General features: G+C 43.4%; 1 protein-coding gene across 1 annotated transcript in view; it reads right to left on the bottom strand.

Moving 5' to 3' along the window:
- Positions 1–3413: 3413 nt before the first annotated feature.
- COL3A1 (collagen type III alpha 1 chain) overlaps positions 3414–16832 on the bottom strand; it is a 38764-nt gene continuing 25345 nt past the window's right edge. The window contains exons 30-51 of the mRNA XM_044241136.1: positions 16346–16444; positions 16156–16263; positions 15786–15839; positions 14308–14361; positions 14170–14223; positions 13427–13480; positions 12714–12821; positions 12231–12284; positions 11891–11944; positions 11544–11705; positions 11319–11426; positions 10252–10359; positions 9527–9580; positions 9338–9445; positions 8841–8894; positions 8375–8482; positions 8030–8083; positions 7828–7935; positions 6724–7021; positions 5503–5690; positions 4861–5103; positions 3414–3859 (exon numbers count right to left, since the gene is read on the bottom strand). Coding sequence (XP_044097071.1) covers positions 3713–3859; positions 4861–5103; positions 5503–5690; positions 6724–7021; positions 7828–7935; positions 8030–8083; positions 8375–8482; positions 8841–8894; positions 9338–9445; positions 9527–9580; positions 10252–10359; positions 11319–11426; positions 11544–11705; positions 11891–11944; positions 12231–12284; positions 12714–12821; positions 13427–13480; positions 14170–14223; positions 14308–14361; positions 15786–15839; positions 16156–16263; positions 16346–16444 — 2379 coding nt within the window. The 3' untranslated portion in view covers positions 3414–3712. The remainder of the gene's footprint in view (positions 3860–4860; positions 5104–5502; positions 5691–6723; positions 7022–7827; positions 7936–8029; positions 8084–8374; positions 8483–8840; positions 8895–9337; positions 9446–9526; positions 9581–10251; positions 10360–11318; positions 11427–11543; positions 11706–11890; positions 11945–12230; positions 12285–12713; positions 12822–13426; positions 13481–14169; positions 14224–14307; positions 14362–15785; positions 15840–16155; positions 16264–16345; positions 16445–16832) is intronic.

Genomic DNA, 16832 nt, shown 5'->3' with positions numbered 1-16832 from the left:
ATTGTTGTTTATAAAAAACTAAGTAAAACTGTCATGGTCAGCCCAAGTAGGACCAAAATAGTAGACCTTTATCAATTAGCCACCACCAAAGATACGATATTTCTGACTTAGGCCCCCTTTTATTTTTTGAACTATTCTAGCCCTGTTGTCTCTTACAGTTAGTCTCACTTTGTTTCTTGTAAGGTAGAGAAGCTCTTTGGCTTCTGACCACTTCTGTTGTCTCCACGGAAACCAACAACCTTATTTCAGCTGTATTGTTTTTGTTTTTTTTTTTTTTTTTTACTTCCATCTCTAGACCAAAGACACACTTCCAGGCAAGTTTTCAAAGGTACTGGAACATCTCACTATGAGTTTCTTAAGACCTTGGTGTTCCATCCTAAGAACATAGTTCGAAGGGAAGTTAGGTTTCATGTAGGGTAAGCCATTCCAACATTTCAGTCTTAATTCCTAACTTTAATTCTCCGTCTGGAAGGACTGTTTGTGATGTATCAAATCATTTTATTCATTTAATTTGTGCTGCCTCTGAGGCATGGTTCGGTCAACCAACCATATTAACAATGGAATCTTTCTAGAATTTTCTTTTAACATTCACATATTGGTGAATTTCATCTGCTATGAATTGCACAATTCTTCCACACATATTGCCCAGATTTTAGAAAATATTATTTAATTAAATTTTTTCCTTTTTTTAATATGTAAGCCTCCTCCTGAGATTGACTTTTTAACTGTTACACAATGTGCATTCTGGGATCTGACACTAATTATAAATCTGGAGACAATAAGCAGTGGTGGGAGTGAAGTATGAGGAGAATTAGTCTTTTCTTGCAGGCATCTTGCATTTCAAGAAAGGCAGAAATTTTATTAGGCAGGAAATAAAGGGTCCTATTTTAAATGGCTAATGTGATGTGAAATGTAATCACATTTAAATGTAATGTGATGTGTAATGTAATGTGAAAGAGGAATATTTGAAGAGAATTCTTTCAAAACCCCCATACAATCTTCTGGGTCGTATTATTTCCTAGTTTTATACCCATCAAAAAAAGAATTTGAAAACCCATTTAGATTTATGTTGAAGTTTGCTGATCTGAAAAATTAAGAATTATATTTTCCCCTTGGTTATCTCAAAACTGTGCAAAACGATGAGTTCTAAAATATGTTTTTTTCATGTTAATATATTTATTTTAGCATAGTCAGGGAAAGGCCACAGCTTTCCTTTTGCATCTCGAGCCAAGAAGGTATGGATCTGAACTTGGCATTCTCTTCCCGTGCATCAGCAGTAAAGCAGACGCACCCACATGCTGTCCTGCAATCTCTCGTGAGATTTAAATATCCTCTTGTGTTGCAGCGGCCACTCGTCCTCCTCAGCCCTAGCTTCCCAGGGCAGGTCATTCCAGGTGGTCACAGAGGTGAGCCCGACCTGCACAGACTGATGAATTCTCATCTCTGCATGCAGATTGGATTTTCCTGTATTTACCCCTGACTAGTATAAATATTTGATCCCAGAGTTTTCCATTTTCCTGAATTTCTGCTCATTGCCATCACTGCTCTTATCAGGTGCTGGCCTACTCAGGGTTCACTGTTACAGACAACCAAAATCAACATGGGCTGTTTTAAGTAGAAATGTAATTTATATATTTTGTCTAAAGTTCAGGGAAATTCGGAGAAAGCTATAGAACCCAGATGTGAAAATAAAATAAAATAAAATAAATAAACAGATGTGAAGAGGGCGCTTACACTCGGAGCCATGTTCAAAATCACACCCCAAGAGCAGCTGGTGAGACATCACAATGCTGGACAAGGATGCTGTTTCGGGCATAAGGTTGCTGGCAGAATTAAGGTTGCTCATCAACTGACCTCGAGAAGGTGAGGTCATCCTAAATTGTCCAGGTGCAGCCAAGTAATTATAAGGGTCCTTATACGTGAGAAAGAGAGAGGCAGGAGAGCCAATGTCAGAGTGAGGTGCTGTGAGGAGACTTGGCCAAGTATTTCTGGCTTTGAAGATGCCTAAATTTAAAACTCCAAGTAATTTAATTTTAATGTGTAACGCAAATTGGCTTTCTTACTGCCTCTCTCTCTCTCTATCTCTCTCCTTCCATATCTGTGTGTGTGTGTGTTTCTAGAAAGCTGCACAAGAAGCTGTTGAATTGGTTTCCTCCAGCATGGAGGGTAAGTAGGTTCCTGATGTGACCTGTGACTGGTGGAATTTTTATTTCTGAAAGGAGCATTATTGTTATAAACCATAGAAAGGAGGCAAACTTCCAATATGAAGTCAAATGTGCAAGACCATACTTATAGTCAGTAAAAGAATAAGAATTTGAAGGTGGAAGGGGGCCGAGAGGGCAAGGAGAAGTGTGTCGCGGGGGCAGACGAGCCCCAGCTGGTGGCCGTTCTCGTTTTGCCAGACCCGCCCACTCCAGTAAATCACCGGCATCCTCCTCCTGAGTCCTCCCTGTTCCGCGACAACTGACTTGACTATGTTCCTGTTTCTGGCGATGGACTCCAAGGGCATGCCCTAAGTTTTCAATATACCCCGGTAGTTTCACCGAATATGACCTAAAAATCCTCCAGATTCCCCACTGAGCACCATCTCTCTTCTGAACACAACTTGTAACCCCATATTCTAGAGGTCATGGCATCCCTAACTACAGAGTTGGGATTCGTTATGCTTCTTCCAAGATCACCAGAGTTCTTGAGTGTACGCATGCATTTCTGATATCCGTGAACAGTGACAAAAACCAGAAAGTTTTTATTATGATATTTTATTATGGGTGTCTGTAGGAAAAAAAAAAAGATCAACAACCACATACAAGCTTACAAAGTTAAATTTCAACACATTCTCTGTGTTACTGTGACAAAAGCGCCCCACTATTTGTCTTTTGTTGTTGTTGACTTTTATAGGATCAAGGGGGACAGTCCCCTGAAGTGACACGCCAATAAATGTTTTTGACAGGAGACACGTACAGATGGTGTGCATTTATGTTTTGAATGCAAGGCAACAATTCTGACCTAGAGTTTTTAAAGTGAAAGTACATTAGCACCATAACATGTGTCTTTAAAGCCTTCCCAAATACCGGTAATCTTGATCATTTCAGCAATGACAAGAGAAAAGCACCTTTAAGAGCAGTTAATTTCCAAGATTAAAATAATTATAGATTTTAAAATGTCTCTTTAAATTCTTGTACTATACTTTTACCAATATTTTAGGAAATTATTGTTAATTTACATAATTTTTTTTTTTTTATCTTCCAGGTCTTCTAGAATTCATCTGTATTTCTGACCAGGTTGAGGTAGTTGAAACAGGGAGGTCTTTTCTAATTTCATATTGACTATTTCAGAAGGAATGGTTATCTTTTGATGGTAAGCCTAGTCATTGCTCTGCAAATGGGCTAGGATTCAAAGAATATAACACAGTGTTATTGTAAGAGTGTTGAAGTTTATTTATTATAGCACCATTGAGACATTTTGAAATTGGAATTGGTAAAAAAATAGAACAAAAGGCATTTGGACTGTATTTGGTGTAACAGCAAAAAAACCCAAAACAAAACAAAACAAAGTAAAAGTATCCTTTTTTGCCAAATTATACTTTTTCCAAAACCTTTGGAAATAAATAACTGGAATTGAGTTGGTCACTTGTACTGGTTGACAAGGTTAGGACGAGAGGAACACATATGGAGTGTGAAATTCTTTGCTTGGGTTTCAGAGAGAGTTTGGTTTATAAAAAGCAAACAGGGCCAATGTCCACACCAAATTCTTGATCAGGACCACCAATGTCATAGGGAGCGATATCGACAATAGGTAGCCTCACAGCCTTGCGCGTTCGGTATTCGAAGACCGTTTTGCCCCATTCCCCAGTGTGTTTCTGTGAAAAAGAGGGGGAAAAAAATGTGAGCTATCATAATGTTACAATTACTTAGACACTTCCTCTGACTGACCAAGTTTAAGAAAATAGTGTGCACTAAGGTCATTTCCAACTTGTCCTCTTACCTTCCATGAATGTGAGATGTTTTCCATTTTAAAGCTTTCCATTTTAAAGCTATAATCATCCCAGATAATAAACTATACTGGGCGTTTTTAGAGATTGAGAGAGAAAGTGTGTGCATGTGAGGAGGTAGGGGCAGCGGGAAAGGGAGAGAGAGAATCTCATGCAGGCTCTACCCCCCGTTCGGATCCCCACCTGGGGCTTGATCTCACAACCCTGAGATCATGACTTGAGCAGAAATCGAGAGTTGGATGCTTAACTGACTGAGCCCCCCAGGCGGTCTAATAAACCATATCATTAACCAAAAGTCTTACAGAGCTTTAAGGTACATCCAGTAGAGACTGCCAACGGCCCCCCAATTTTAGGAGGCCTGGTTCTGCCTGGTTACTGCTACTAGATACGGTTGGTTTACTAAAAAGTGAGTAAGTCTCTCATCATGGAATTTGTTACTGTTAGAAGTGAATTCTCCCTTTGCTTATAAGTGATAATAGCAAAGAATAGATTCAAAGCTAACCTATAAAATTAAAAAGAAAGCAGAGATTTTAGATTGAGTCCATATGATAGCTATCATGCTGAATGTATAGGACCCACCCAGAGTATCTGATAAAGTGTATATTATGAATTTAAATTTCTACTGATTTTCTTTCAACTCGTTTTACCTGGAGGTTGAGATGAAAAGTGTGTGTGTGTGTGTGTGTGTGTGTGTGTGTGTGTGTGGTGTTTAATATCCCTGCCACGAACCAGCAGATCCTACGTAACTCACACCAAATGTAATCATTTGTTCACCGCCATTATTTTTTTTCTTCTTTTCAAAACAGCATGACTAAACTAGAAATGCTGAGATTGCTGTGATCCATGCCTTTAAAATTGTCACTACTTACAGTGCAACCATCCTCCAGAACTGTGTATGTGAATTTGCTGTTTCCTTCGGCCTTGAATTCACCTTCATTTGACCCCATCAGCCTCAAGGCTTTCTTTACATTGCCGCTGGCCTGATCCATGTATGCAATGCTGTTCTTGCAGTGATATGTAATGTTCTGGGAGGCCCGGCTGGAGAGAAGCCGGAGGAACGCCAGCTGGACATCAAGGACGTCTTCCGGAAGGTCAGGATTGCCATAGCTAAACTGTGATGGGGAAAAACACAATCGATCAAACACGTTAGTTGTACCCATATGTCCTAAGGGATTCACACAGTACAGTATGGTCATTATAACACAGGTTAGTCATATATTTTGTGTATGAGTATTTTATATGTGAATATGTTCTTATTGCATGTGTAACATGCACTAGAGTAAAACAGGTGTTACGAATTCTCAGAAAGGTGTTTGCATGCAATGGATCATTCCACCTCACTTAGCTTTGGGAGAGAAGTTATCAAACTTATAGAGATAGTCACCTGGATATACAAAGCCATTGTGTTCTATTTATTGGCTAATTTAGCTTTGTGATGAAAAATTGGGAAAAACTAAAAAAGTTAGGTGAGTAGGAATGACTTAATGAAAAAAAGGTATATCCTTTATTACCTGAAAACCACCTTCCATGGATTCTCCAAACCAAACATGTTTCTTGTCAGCACCAGAATCTCTCCACCAGTTCTTCTGGGGAACATTCCGAGGACTGGCATGTATGCACGTTTCCCCAGTTTCCATATTGCAGAATACTTTAATGGCATCCAGCTTGCAACCTTGGTTTGGATCAACCCAATATTCTCCTGAATATTCAGTCACAAAAAAGAATGATGGGAATTGGTTACAAAATCCGGTAGTGAAGTTTGGACCAGAAAGTTTATCTGGTACAGCACTCATGATGTTGCTTGCTAATCTATTTGTATTTTATAGTATAGTATAATACAGAAACTCTTATTGAAGTTGTGGAGATTAAAAAGAGGTACAATAATTAAAAACCATTGAAGTAAAATATAGCTTCTGGTATGGAACAATGATGATCTACTAAGCCAAGACATTTTGACTGTTGTATTGTGTTTATTGAAATCTCTCCCTCTTTTTAAGATGATTATCTATTTAACATGGCTTTTCTAAATAATGTAAGCTTTTTGCCTAATCTAGATTTATGCCGGTGGGTTTAATCCCAATTCCCTGTGAATGATGCTGTTCTCTATCTTAAGTAATTTTCAGAAATGACTTCTAACAAAGGCAATGTTCCATGTCAAGGTATTTGAAAACCTGAAATAGTTTTTGTTTTTCAGGAAGAAATAACCTAATATATGCAAAATCTTACAGTATTATAATGTTTGACATAATTTTATATAAGTCTTGGATTTTTCTTTTAAGTATTTCTTAATATGAAAAAGCTAATTAGAGTTATCACAAAAATTAATCTCATTAAATAAAGATTGCAAAAGTTAAATTGTAAATTACGTCTGTACCAAGTTGTATAAATTTTATCCTGAAAACGCGGTGATCTAAGTTGCTTTACCACTCAGACAACTTTGGAATGATATGCAGAAACCTCCCAAACCGTGACTTATATTGCAGTTTCTTCAAGACTGTCTTGAAATGTTCCCACATTTAGAATATTTGGGTTATTTATGTTCCATCTTAAGGATACCTGCCGTGTATACTTCCTGAAAATATCAACCGGTTTCAACTCAACCAACGTTCTTTAAGTACTATTTCTGCTATCAAAGATCTGTTTACAGTGAAGCTTTCTCTTCCCCAAGTTCTCATCTAAGCAGCTTTCTCCGAGCTCTTGTTGCCATAAGCATGGAGGACTCCCGCACGTACCGCTCTGGAGCTCGGGGTGGCAGAACTTCAGGTCTCGGCAGTTCCGAGCAGGGTGTTTACGAGATCCGTCAGGACTAATGAGGCTTTCTAGTTGTCCATTGACTGATTTCAGTGATGTCATGATCTCCTCGGTGTTGATTTTGAAGTCCATTGGTTCATCTCCGTAATACGGGGCAAAACCACCAGCTTTTTCACCTCCTCCAGCAACACCCAGGGCAGCGGCCCCACCACCGCAGCACGGGCCAGGGGCACCAGGAGGTCCAGGTGGGCCCGGTTGTCCGGGGTGGCCAGGAGAGCCCTAGGACGGGTAAGAACAGGCATCATGGAGGTGTGCTTGCTCTTTGCCGAAGGTGTATGTTGCTGGGCCAAGACAATGCATCAGAAACAACTAATACATTATCATAATCATTTTAAGAAAGGTTTACTTGAGTTGTTTTGTGATCAAATGATAACCAACGGTAATAAATGTGCTACCATGAAAGTTATTGTTCTCCCCCGGGTATGTAGCAGTGGAGGTAGAGCACAAACTTCACTCTCTCATGTTTCCTTCAGAATGAATGATGTAAGTACGGCTAACCTGACACACCAGAGGGAATACGATCAGGAACCTGGATTCGGCTCCCAGATTCGCCATTAACTCTGTGTCTTTGGGCTGATGTCTTATCTGTGTTTCAATTATCAAATGTGTGTCGTGTGGCGATAACGGTTTTTATTCTGTTTATGCCAAAGATGTGGGATGGGCGGTATTGGGAATGACGGTATAAGGAGCAAAACAGAAATCACGAAAGCCATCTGAGAAGATGTACTACAGGCTCACCAGTCATTACGGTGAGCATAATTGGGTGATCTCCAACAGAGTTCCTTTGGTTAATTGGGCTTTTGTCTTCATTCTGACAGTGACTACTCTCTGATCAAACTGTAAAAAAGGTGCCCCTTTTCTCTTGTTGTTATAGTGTGATGGAGAAAGGGTAGACAATGTCTAAAAGTCATTGTTCATTCTGTAAGTTAGGTCAGGTGCTTGTATTGCGTCTGACTCACTATCCAGTTTCCAAATCTTACAAAGTGTCTCTGGCGCATAAAGGCGCAGTCTGAGCGCGGTCTCACCTCGGATCCTCTTTCTCCTCTGTTACCTCGCGGCCCTGGTGGTCCGATGGGGCCCGGATGCCCACTGGTGCCATCTTTGCCAGGGGGGCCACTGGGTCCAACGGGTCCCTAAAAGGTTATCGTGATGTCACAACACTAGAATATCTTCCAGCTAGAATATTTGAAAAATATGGATCTTCCAAAATCTTTCTATGTCACTTACTCTGGGGCCTGCGGGTCCTGGGCTACCGATAGCACCTTGGTGCCCGGCGGGACCCTGAAAGGGAAAGAGGGTAAACACGAATGAAGACTTCTGAAAGAGCGAGGGAACCACACACTTACGATCTAGTCAGGAGCACGGGGACCGCCACGGAATGTGACTGTGCCCTTCCTTCGCCTCCCCCGGTCCTCTCAGGCCAACTACTGTTCCGACCAAGCCCTCACATCCATTTCTCATCTCTTCTAGCACAAACTTTTAAAGGTGAGCATTTTTCTCCTTTGGGTCTTTCAGATTTCCCTCGCTCATCACGCACTGAAGGGGATTATCTAACAAGGCGGGTGCACTTACTGGGGAACCCGGAGCGCCCGGATTACCGGGGAATCCTCGATGTCCCTTGATGCCAGTCGAGCCACGTTCACCGGTTTCACCTTTGTCGCCACGTGGACCTTGGGGACCCTTTACAGACACAGTTCAAATTAAGTTCACAAACACACGTACATATTGGTGAAACAAAACAGAATTTATAGCCATTAAATCTAGTTGATGACGTTCCATTAGCTAGAAATCCCACGTCCGTGGGAACACTAAAGAGCCTTCTTGTAATTTTGACTTTTGACTGATCATTGATGAAACCCCAGTAATTGCTACGTAGGTCCTTGGCCCCCAGGACCTTCTAGATCCTCAACTACTTTCTGTGTCATCAACGCAAGGTTGAAATTCTGTTCCATGGTGGGGTGTGTTGCCATCCCCTTTCCTGAACATGCCAGGAGGTAGAGCACTTCTTAGACTGTGGAATATTTTAAAAATAACTCACTGGAGGACCTCGGGAACCAGCAGGACCTGGAGCACCAGAAGGACCAGCAGGGCCCTGAAACAGAAGCAGACAGGCAGGGAATTATTTTTGTATTGATAAAGCTTTGTTTTATTTAAAAGTTAATCTCACTGTGATAGAATAATAGCATGCACACTATTTTTGAAAGTTAGTGCCATTTTCTCCTTCCAAGTGCTTTCTCTGCTTGTCTTTCCGAGGGGCCTGACAGGAAAGCTGGGAAAGTCTTGCTAATTCAGCCTGCGTCCACCCACTGAATGTGCACTTGGGCTGATTAACACTGCCTCAGATTTAGTAATGATTCTCCATTAACTCCTGCCAGAAGCTTCGCAGACACCTTTCTTACCACAGTCGCATAAGGAATGAGAAGCATAAAAACTAAAAGAAATGATAGTAGGTCATTTGGTTGGCAGATGACGCATCTTATCTTCCACCAACTAATCCCTTTATTGAGGAAAACAGGTAAGCAATGAAAAACTCACAGTTTCTCCTCTGTCACCACTCTTTCCAGCTGGACCGACGGGACCAGGGGGGCCTGGATGGCCAGGAGCACCAGGGGCACCAGGAGAGCCATTTTCTCCACGATCACCCTGAGGACAAATTCACAGAGGCAACATAGGATCAGCAGCCACTGTTCCGCACCCAAACCCACTGTATGATGTTCGTTATACCTTGCCGCCGGGAGCCCCGTCTCGGCCTGGAAGACCATCTGATCCTGGGTTTCCCTGATTAAAAAAAATAGGAAGGAGAAAAGAAATCAAACTCTTGCGAACCATTCAAATCTGATCTAAGCCACGTATTCTCAGTGGTAGCAAGAACATCCTAAAGAGGATAAAAATTGGTTCTTGGGACTAAACAATCTTAGCTATTACAGTGGCTGTAGCCCTTCAAAGGGTCATACGTCAGTAGGTAAGCAGTACACCTGCGGCACTAAAATTTCACAGGTGAGAGAGAGGGAGAAGTGGTTAGGGAAAAAAAAAAGTGTAAAAAAAAATCCTTAGGAAAGAGATAACAAGTAAGAGCATAAGAAATAGTAATTTAAGCTGATAATGGAAATCTACAGTTTAAGAAAAGACTTAATCACTGATAACATGTAGCACATTTCCATGCTGAGGAATGCTATAAACTGGGGGCTTCCGCATCCCCAACTTGTGTCTTTATTTAGCTTTTTACAGTCTTTTCCATTAATGACCGTTCGTTGGGCGAATATTAATGAACATGAACATAGATGATTATTCTAAATTGTAATAGAAGAGAGATCTTATTAAAGATAGGAGAACTTCGGCATGTGGCAATATTCACACTCTTAGACATTAAGACACAATTCGACCCTTGCTTCAATAAATTACCAGGCCCTGTAAGGACAGTTGGATATTTCCCAAGAACTAGTGCTTACATCTCTTCCAGGTTCACCAGCCGTACCAGCCAGACCAGGAAGACCCTGGGGGCCAGGAGGACCACGCTCTCCATTGTGGCCAGCAGGTCCTGGTTTCCCACTTTCACCCTGTGCACAAAGAGATAAAAGACATTTTATTTCAACTTATTTTACCCTTTGTTAACTTTAAATTATTTCTTAAACTTATTCTATCTTAGCAATCAATATGTTATGAGATTTCCTTATTTTTTTTGAAGAAAAGCTTTGTTTTATTAAAAACTCTATTGCATTTGTTCCTAAAGCTATCCCTATCATTGAAGAGGAGTAAGTTTCTTGTATTTTCCTACTTTCCAGGTAACTCTGGCCAAAGAGCTGAATAATGACAATGATTATATTATTTAGAATACATTCTAATACGAGATATATAAATGAGACATGGCCATTTTGAGAAAAAAAATAATGATTAACCATCAGGAAATTATAGGTTTACAGTGACCATCAGAAGGTTATATTGAACATCTGGCTCCATTTAAAAATATATATATATTTATTAGATATGTTCATATAAATTGAATATACTTAAATGTTATATCTTCATTTCATTACAATATAATACAGAATTTAATTACCTCATTTGCTAAGTGGATATTTAAGACACTGACTATAACACGCTAGTGTGTTACAGTTAATATTAGGGAAAGAAAATTAGAAACAACTCAACAAATTGAGTTGATGCAAAATTGGTATTAATGAAAGACTTTCATGCGTCTATAAACTGACTAGTTCCCTCTGTAAAACTGAAAGTCAACCAAGTAAAGGGTGTTCACACATCTCCTAGTAGAGGTATTTAGGGTAGCAAGTCATTTTCTGTGACATCAGTTTCTTAGGGTTAATGTTCAAGGCTGTCCTTTGATGGGCATTGCTTTTGTGTTCTGCAGCCTTAAATAAAATGCATGCTTCCTGAAAATCTGAACATATCAAGAATTTGCATCTTTTACAGAAAAATTTGTCGTGACGTGCTTGCTACAGTTAAGTGATCTGCAAAGGCTACGAGAGGAAGCAGTCCAGGAAAAGACGGCCGCACTCACCTTGATGCCCTGTGGGCCTGGGCTTCCCCTAGGGCCCGGCATGCCTGGGGGTCCTGCGAGACCCCTCGCTCCGGTAATCCCGGCAATCCCCAGCGGGCCTGGAGCTCCCTGTTGAACAAAAGAGACAGCCTTAGTTCTTCTCTCTGGGACTCTGTTTTCCTCTGTTGAGTTCATAGTTCAAAATAAAACGGTCTTGTCAACCCACAGAGCAGCGCAGCCACTCACCGGAGGGCCCTGGGGGCCAGGTGATCCCTTCTCTCCGGGCTGGCCAGCGTCACCTTTAGGTCCAGACACCCCAGGGCTACCGGGAGCACCATTGCTGCCAGGGGGGCCGGGGGGGCCGTCCTTGCCTGGAGCACCGCTGGAGCCAGGGGGGCCTGGGTTACCCTGCAAAGAGATTTTTTGAAATTGGAGTGTTTTATAATGAAAAGGTGAATGTTTCTTCCCGCTTTTACCTGCAGTTAAGATGGAATTCACGACAAAGTAAAGTGGCAATGGGTAGGTTTCTCCTCTCATGCATATATGAATATTCTTTATGGAATAAAGAAAAATTATTTTTAAAAAATACTTACATTATTACCAGGAGGACCAGGAGGACCACGACCGCCAGGGAAGCCAGCAGCACCCTGTGAAGGGGTGATATGTTTTTGAATTTCAAAACTGAGGCAGAATGAATGATTAACTACTAAAAACAAGAATAGAGGGTAAGGAATGGGATCTGCTTTCCACCTGGGAGCACTTATGGTCTGCTGGTTTTCCTTTCAGAATCACACATGACATATGATTACGGGATTACAGTTTTCATACTCTTCCGGGATCTAGTGCTTTCAAAGTCGTTTTTGTACAGATGGACATGAACTAATGCTTTCGAATCACAGTTCAGAGACACCAGTAAGGAGAATCGATACTTACAGGACCCCCAGGACTCCCTCGTTCACCCTTGACGCCGGGGGGACCAGGGGGACCCTATATGGAATGGAGACAGAAATGGTTCATCAGCATTTCACCAAAATCCAAATTTGAAAGAAGCCTTCAGCCTTTGCGAACCACGTCGCTCTACTTCTTGTGAGAGTCCTTTGGCAGGACAGACGCACATCCCGTCATTGTGCGGCGCGCTGGAAGCCTGTGCACTGCTACGTTCAGTTAGAGCTTAACAGAACGGGGGGGCTACAACGGACCTGCACATGAACAGACAAAAGTCTGCAGAGGGTGACTCTGGGAAGTGGTCAGAGCCCCTGGGCTGGGGTCCTATCCAGACCGTGGGGGCACCAAAGGCAGAAGCGTCCCCCGGGGAAGACGGTCCTCATCGCCTTGACAAGCTCTCCCAGATGGCGTGTCGGACGGCGGGTACACTGGCGCTTTCCCCTTGGAAGCGGAGCGAGAGAGGACACTCACCGCAGGCCCGGCACCGCCCGGAGGCCCCGCGAGGCCGGGGGGCCCGCCTTCACCCTTCTCGCCGGGAGCACCTCTTTCTCCCTTGGCACCGGGCTCGCCGTTCTGTCCCTGCATTCAGAAAGGACAGCCACCCGTGAGCGGACGCCTCCCCGGTACCCCCGGCCTAGCCGCTCTTCCTTCAGAGACACGATGCTCCAGGTGGCAAGTGCTGCAAACAAACTTGGAAAGGAACGTTCTCTGAAGACGGGCCATAAGAAACCAACAGAGATGCTTCCAGGGTAGAAGAAAACTATCCCGGAAACGTTCAAATGGATGCTATTCGTCCTGGGGGAGAAAAGCTCTCTGAGGACGGCGCTTTGGAAAGGAGCGCCAGCAAATTCGCCAGAGAAAGGTAAGGCCCAGAGCAAATTGGAGTGAGTATCATCTTCCGGTGGACTAGCTTTCAACATTGCCAGTGTCTTCAAACCTCGGGTATCGTGTGAGCCTCATTAAGAGGCATAAAGGCAAGTCAAGTGTTTTTAATTCCGTTTTTTAAAGGGGAGGACTGAAGTAAACAATCACACACACACACACACACACACACGCACGCACGCACGCACGGAGCGGGGATAAAATCTCTACAGGTTAGGAGAAGCTGAGGCCTGACTAGAAGCCAGACTCAAACAGGAGTTTCTCAGCAAGAGAGGGGCTCTGGGCTGCGTGTTCATACTCACAGGGGCACCGGGGAAGCCGGCGGGTCCGGGAGGCCCATGCTCGCCTCTCTCACCCTGGAGGGAAACATTGTCATCGGTCACCGTGAAGACGCCTTCACACAGGACAACAACATAGCACCCTGGACATCTCGTCTCCTTCCTTTAAGCAGGAAGTACGCGAAGCTGACCAAGATGGCGCGACTGGGGAACTTTTCCACTTCTCAACGAAACCAGGAGTGGACACACCAGAATGTTCCATTCCTCCTGCCTCTGATTGTGATATTATTTACAAGAAAAATAACCTGAGAATTTTCAAGGATTTAACACACGCAATCATATGATCTCTAAAAAATGTGAGTATTTAAAAATATACTTAGGGTTACTTGAGAAATCAACCAATTAATTAATGAGGACCATTTACTATGTATCTGTCCTGAGTTGCAAATCCTGAAGGGAGTGAATTCTATTTAGATCTAGAAGGTGCCTCAGGCAAGATCCTGCAGTTTAAGAAATATTATTTACCAATGTATATTATTTGTGCATTTTTAATTTTTTTCCAGAATTATTTAGGATAGACGGCTTGATTTAAAACTGTCTGCTGTGAATTTTGAAGTTCAGAACTTGAACCTTCCTTTGCTTGTCACGCAATTCCTGAAACTGTCATCCTGCCCTTGAGACACGGGGCAGAATCACTAAGGAAGGAAGCAGGGGTCCCTGCTGCCTGGGTGGGGCTATAAGGTACAGGGAGAGTCGTTAATACTCACAGGGCCTCCACGGGGACCGGCTATACCCGGAAGTCCAGGGGCACCACCTTCACCCTGAAAAAAGAGGAAAAAACTTTGCCCTGTATCCCAAAAGCTGGGGACATTTTCTTTTGGTTTCTAAGTAGCGTGAAGTGTTACCTTATCTCCAGGCTGACCAGCTGGGCCAGGGGGACCAATGGGACCAGTAGGACCCTAAAGAAAATAGAAATACATGTTTGATTTTAAAGATAAAATTACTAATTTTATTAATGAGAATATATTGACATAGCAGTCACCTAATAAACTAGATACTATGACCTCTATGGTGGCTCGAATGGTGCTTCCCTTGGTGTGTAAATGTCGCCAGGCCTACGGCGTCGGGGAGTCTATGGAGGCGCCTCTAAAGGATGGTAGGACTCAGTGGAACTTGACTGATTCCCTTTTCTTTCCATTGCAGAAGGTAAGTGATGTGGTGTGAGATCTTACAGGAATCGCTTTTTAAGCACCGAAATGCATTGCCTTACTCAACTGCTTGATAATCCAAAATGTTTAACTACTCAGAATATAAATGCACATATTAAAATTTCCAAATTGACATTTTCAAATATGAGTATACCAACGTATGTGAGGCATTAGGTGGTTTTTTTACATTGGATGACGGCCTACCCATCTGATCTGTCGAAACTGAAATTCCTATGAGTTTCTTGAAGGTGGCAATGGTAAGTGTGACACGTGTGTAATGACTTAACGGTCTTGCTTCTTGGCTGTGGTCATATCTGGAAGATGTTTGTTTTTAATGGTTACTCTGAAATAGTTACAGATTCCCAAGACATTGCAAAAGAAGGTCCCGGAGAATGCTGTGCACCTGTCTCCCAGCATCCTTCAATGTTAACATCGTAGGCAACTTCGTACAGTATCAGAACCGAGAAACGCATGGGGACCAGCAGAGCGCGGATTCAGGTCTCACACTCACTCGTGCTGGTGTGTGTGAGGACAAGCTCTAGGCCCCGCTCGGGAGGTGGCGTGGTATGCCGACCGCCGTAATCACGATGCTTGAATGCGCGGCCACCGTGAGACTCCCCCACGCACCTTTCTCTCCCTCTACCTAACTCCTGGCCGTCACCAGCTCTGTCAGCTCGCAAGTGTTGCATGGATGGAATCCCGCGGTTCGCACCCTTTTGAGATGGACTCTGTTGCACTCAGCCCGTGTCCTTGAGGTTTGTGTAAGTTGTTGCGTGATTTCCTTGTCGCTAATGTTGCACTTACTTACCACTAAGTAGGATTCCGTGGTATGACTGTATCACCGAATTACCATAAAATATAAAAATGTTTTTCTAAACAGTGTTGATTATCTTGGATTTTAGTGACTTGGATTTATGATGACTTCAGTTTGTGACCTTAATTATACTTTTGAGGTTTTTCTATTCTCACATCAGTGTTGAACCAACATCAGGTAATAACAGATATAAACTAGGAATTTTAAACACCGAGTCACTGAGGTCTTCTTAATGGTCAGAAAAGGCAAACTGTGGTCTAAGTGATGGCAATGAGTTTTTAGGACCAGCAGAAGTCAAGACGGGGAAGTCTTCCGCGTCACACTCAGGGAAGTCCTATTTGTGCCCCGCGGGGAAACTCACCCTGGGACCGTCTTTCCCTGGAGCTCCGTCGGCCCCCGCGCTGCCCGGTTCGCCCTGTCAGATAAGAGCCGGGGTCATCAGGTTAGAGTCAGATAAGAGCCGGGGTCATCAGGTTAGAGTCAGATAAAAGCCGGGGTCATCAGGTTAGAAGCAGCTGCGGGGAGACTCGGCCAGGAAGAGTGACCCTGAGGACGTGTTGTGATGGCCGGTGAGTGGTCGCACGAACAGGCACTCTAGCAACACTCCTCAAGTTTCCCTTCCAGACAATGGCAGCATTAGTTCTGAAAACAGGTTGCTTTGCAGCCGTGCTTCTCGCCTTCAACCCAGGAAGTCTGTTCTGCGCTGGAGTTAATAGCACGGACGCGCCTACCTTGTCACCCTTTGGGCCGGGGCCCCCAGGACCTCCTCTTTCTCCAGGCATCCCTTGCAGACCAGGAGTCCCGGCAGGCCCCGCTGGCCCCGGGGGACCGGCAGCACCCTGAAATTAAAGGACACATGGTGACCCGCCAGAAGGAAATGGAGCGCATTTTGTAAAGTCTAGAACGGAGTCGTGCAGTCACCTTTCCTCCTTCGGGACCAGGGGGGCCAGTTCCACCTCTCGGTCCCGCGGGCCCCACGGCTCCTGGAGGTCCTCGTTCGCCCGGGGCTCCCGAATCGCCCTGGGGTAGGAGTGCAGAAGAGCCCTGTTAGCCAACCCACGGCTAACAGCAAACAAAAACACCCTAAATTGTATTATTTGGATGTAGACCACTGGGGAACTTCTATTTCTGAACAACTGGGCAGTGCTGGTAGTTATAAGACACTTGATCAATGGACTGAGAGATGGAAACGGAGACACAGAGTGAAGGAGGAACCTCCACGTCCGGTCGGATGAGCCAGCTCCGACACTCTTACTGCTTTATTCATGGGGGCTTTTTTTTGAGCTTTTCTACCAACACAGTTTTCCTGTGCAGAGTCAATGTCCCGGAAAGATTTGACTTTTTCCATTTCAGGCCCATAGCTGCCTCCGTAGTATTTGTTCATGTCAGAAAATGTGATTTTTCAGAT

The sequence above is a fragment of the Neovison vison genome, chromosome 3 (genome assembly GCF_020171115.1).
Source record: "Neovison vison isolate M4711 chromosome 3, ASM_NN_V1, whole genome shotgun sequence".
In the NCBI taxonomy this organism is placed as follows: domain Eukaryota; kingdom Metazoa; phylum Chordata; class Mammalia; order Carnivora; family Mustelidae; genus Neogale; species Neogale vison.
Note: the sequence above shows the minus strand (reverse complement) of the source record. Positions and strands in the feature narration are given on the sequence as shown.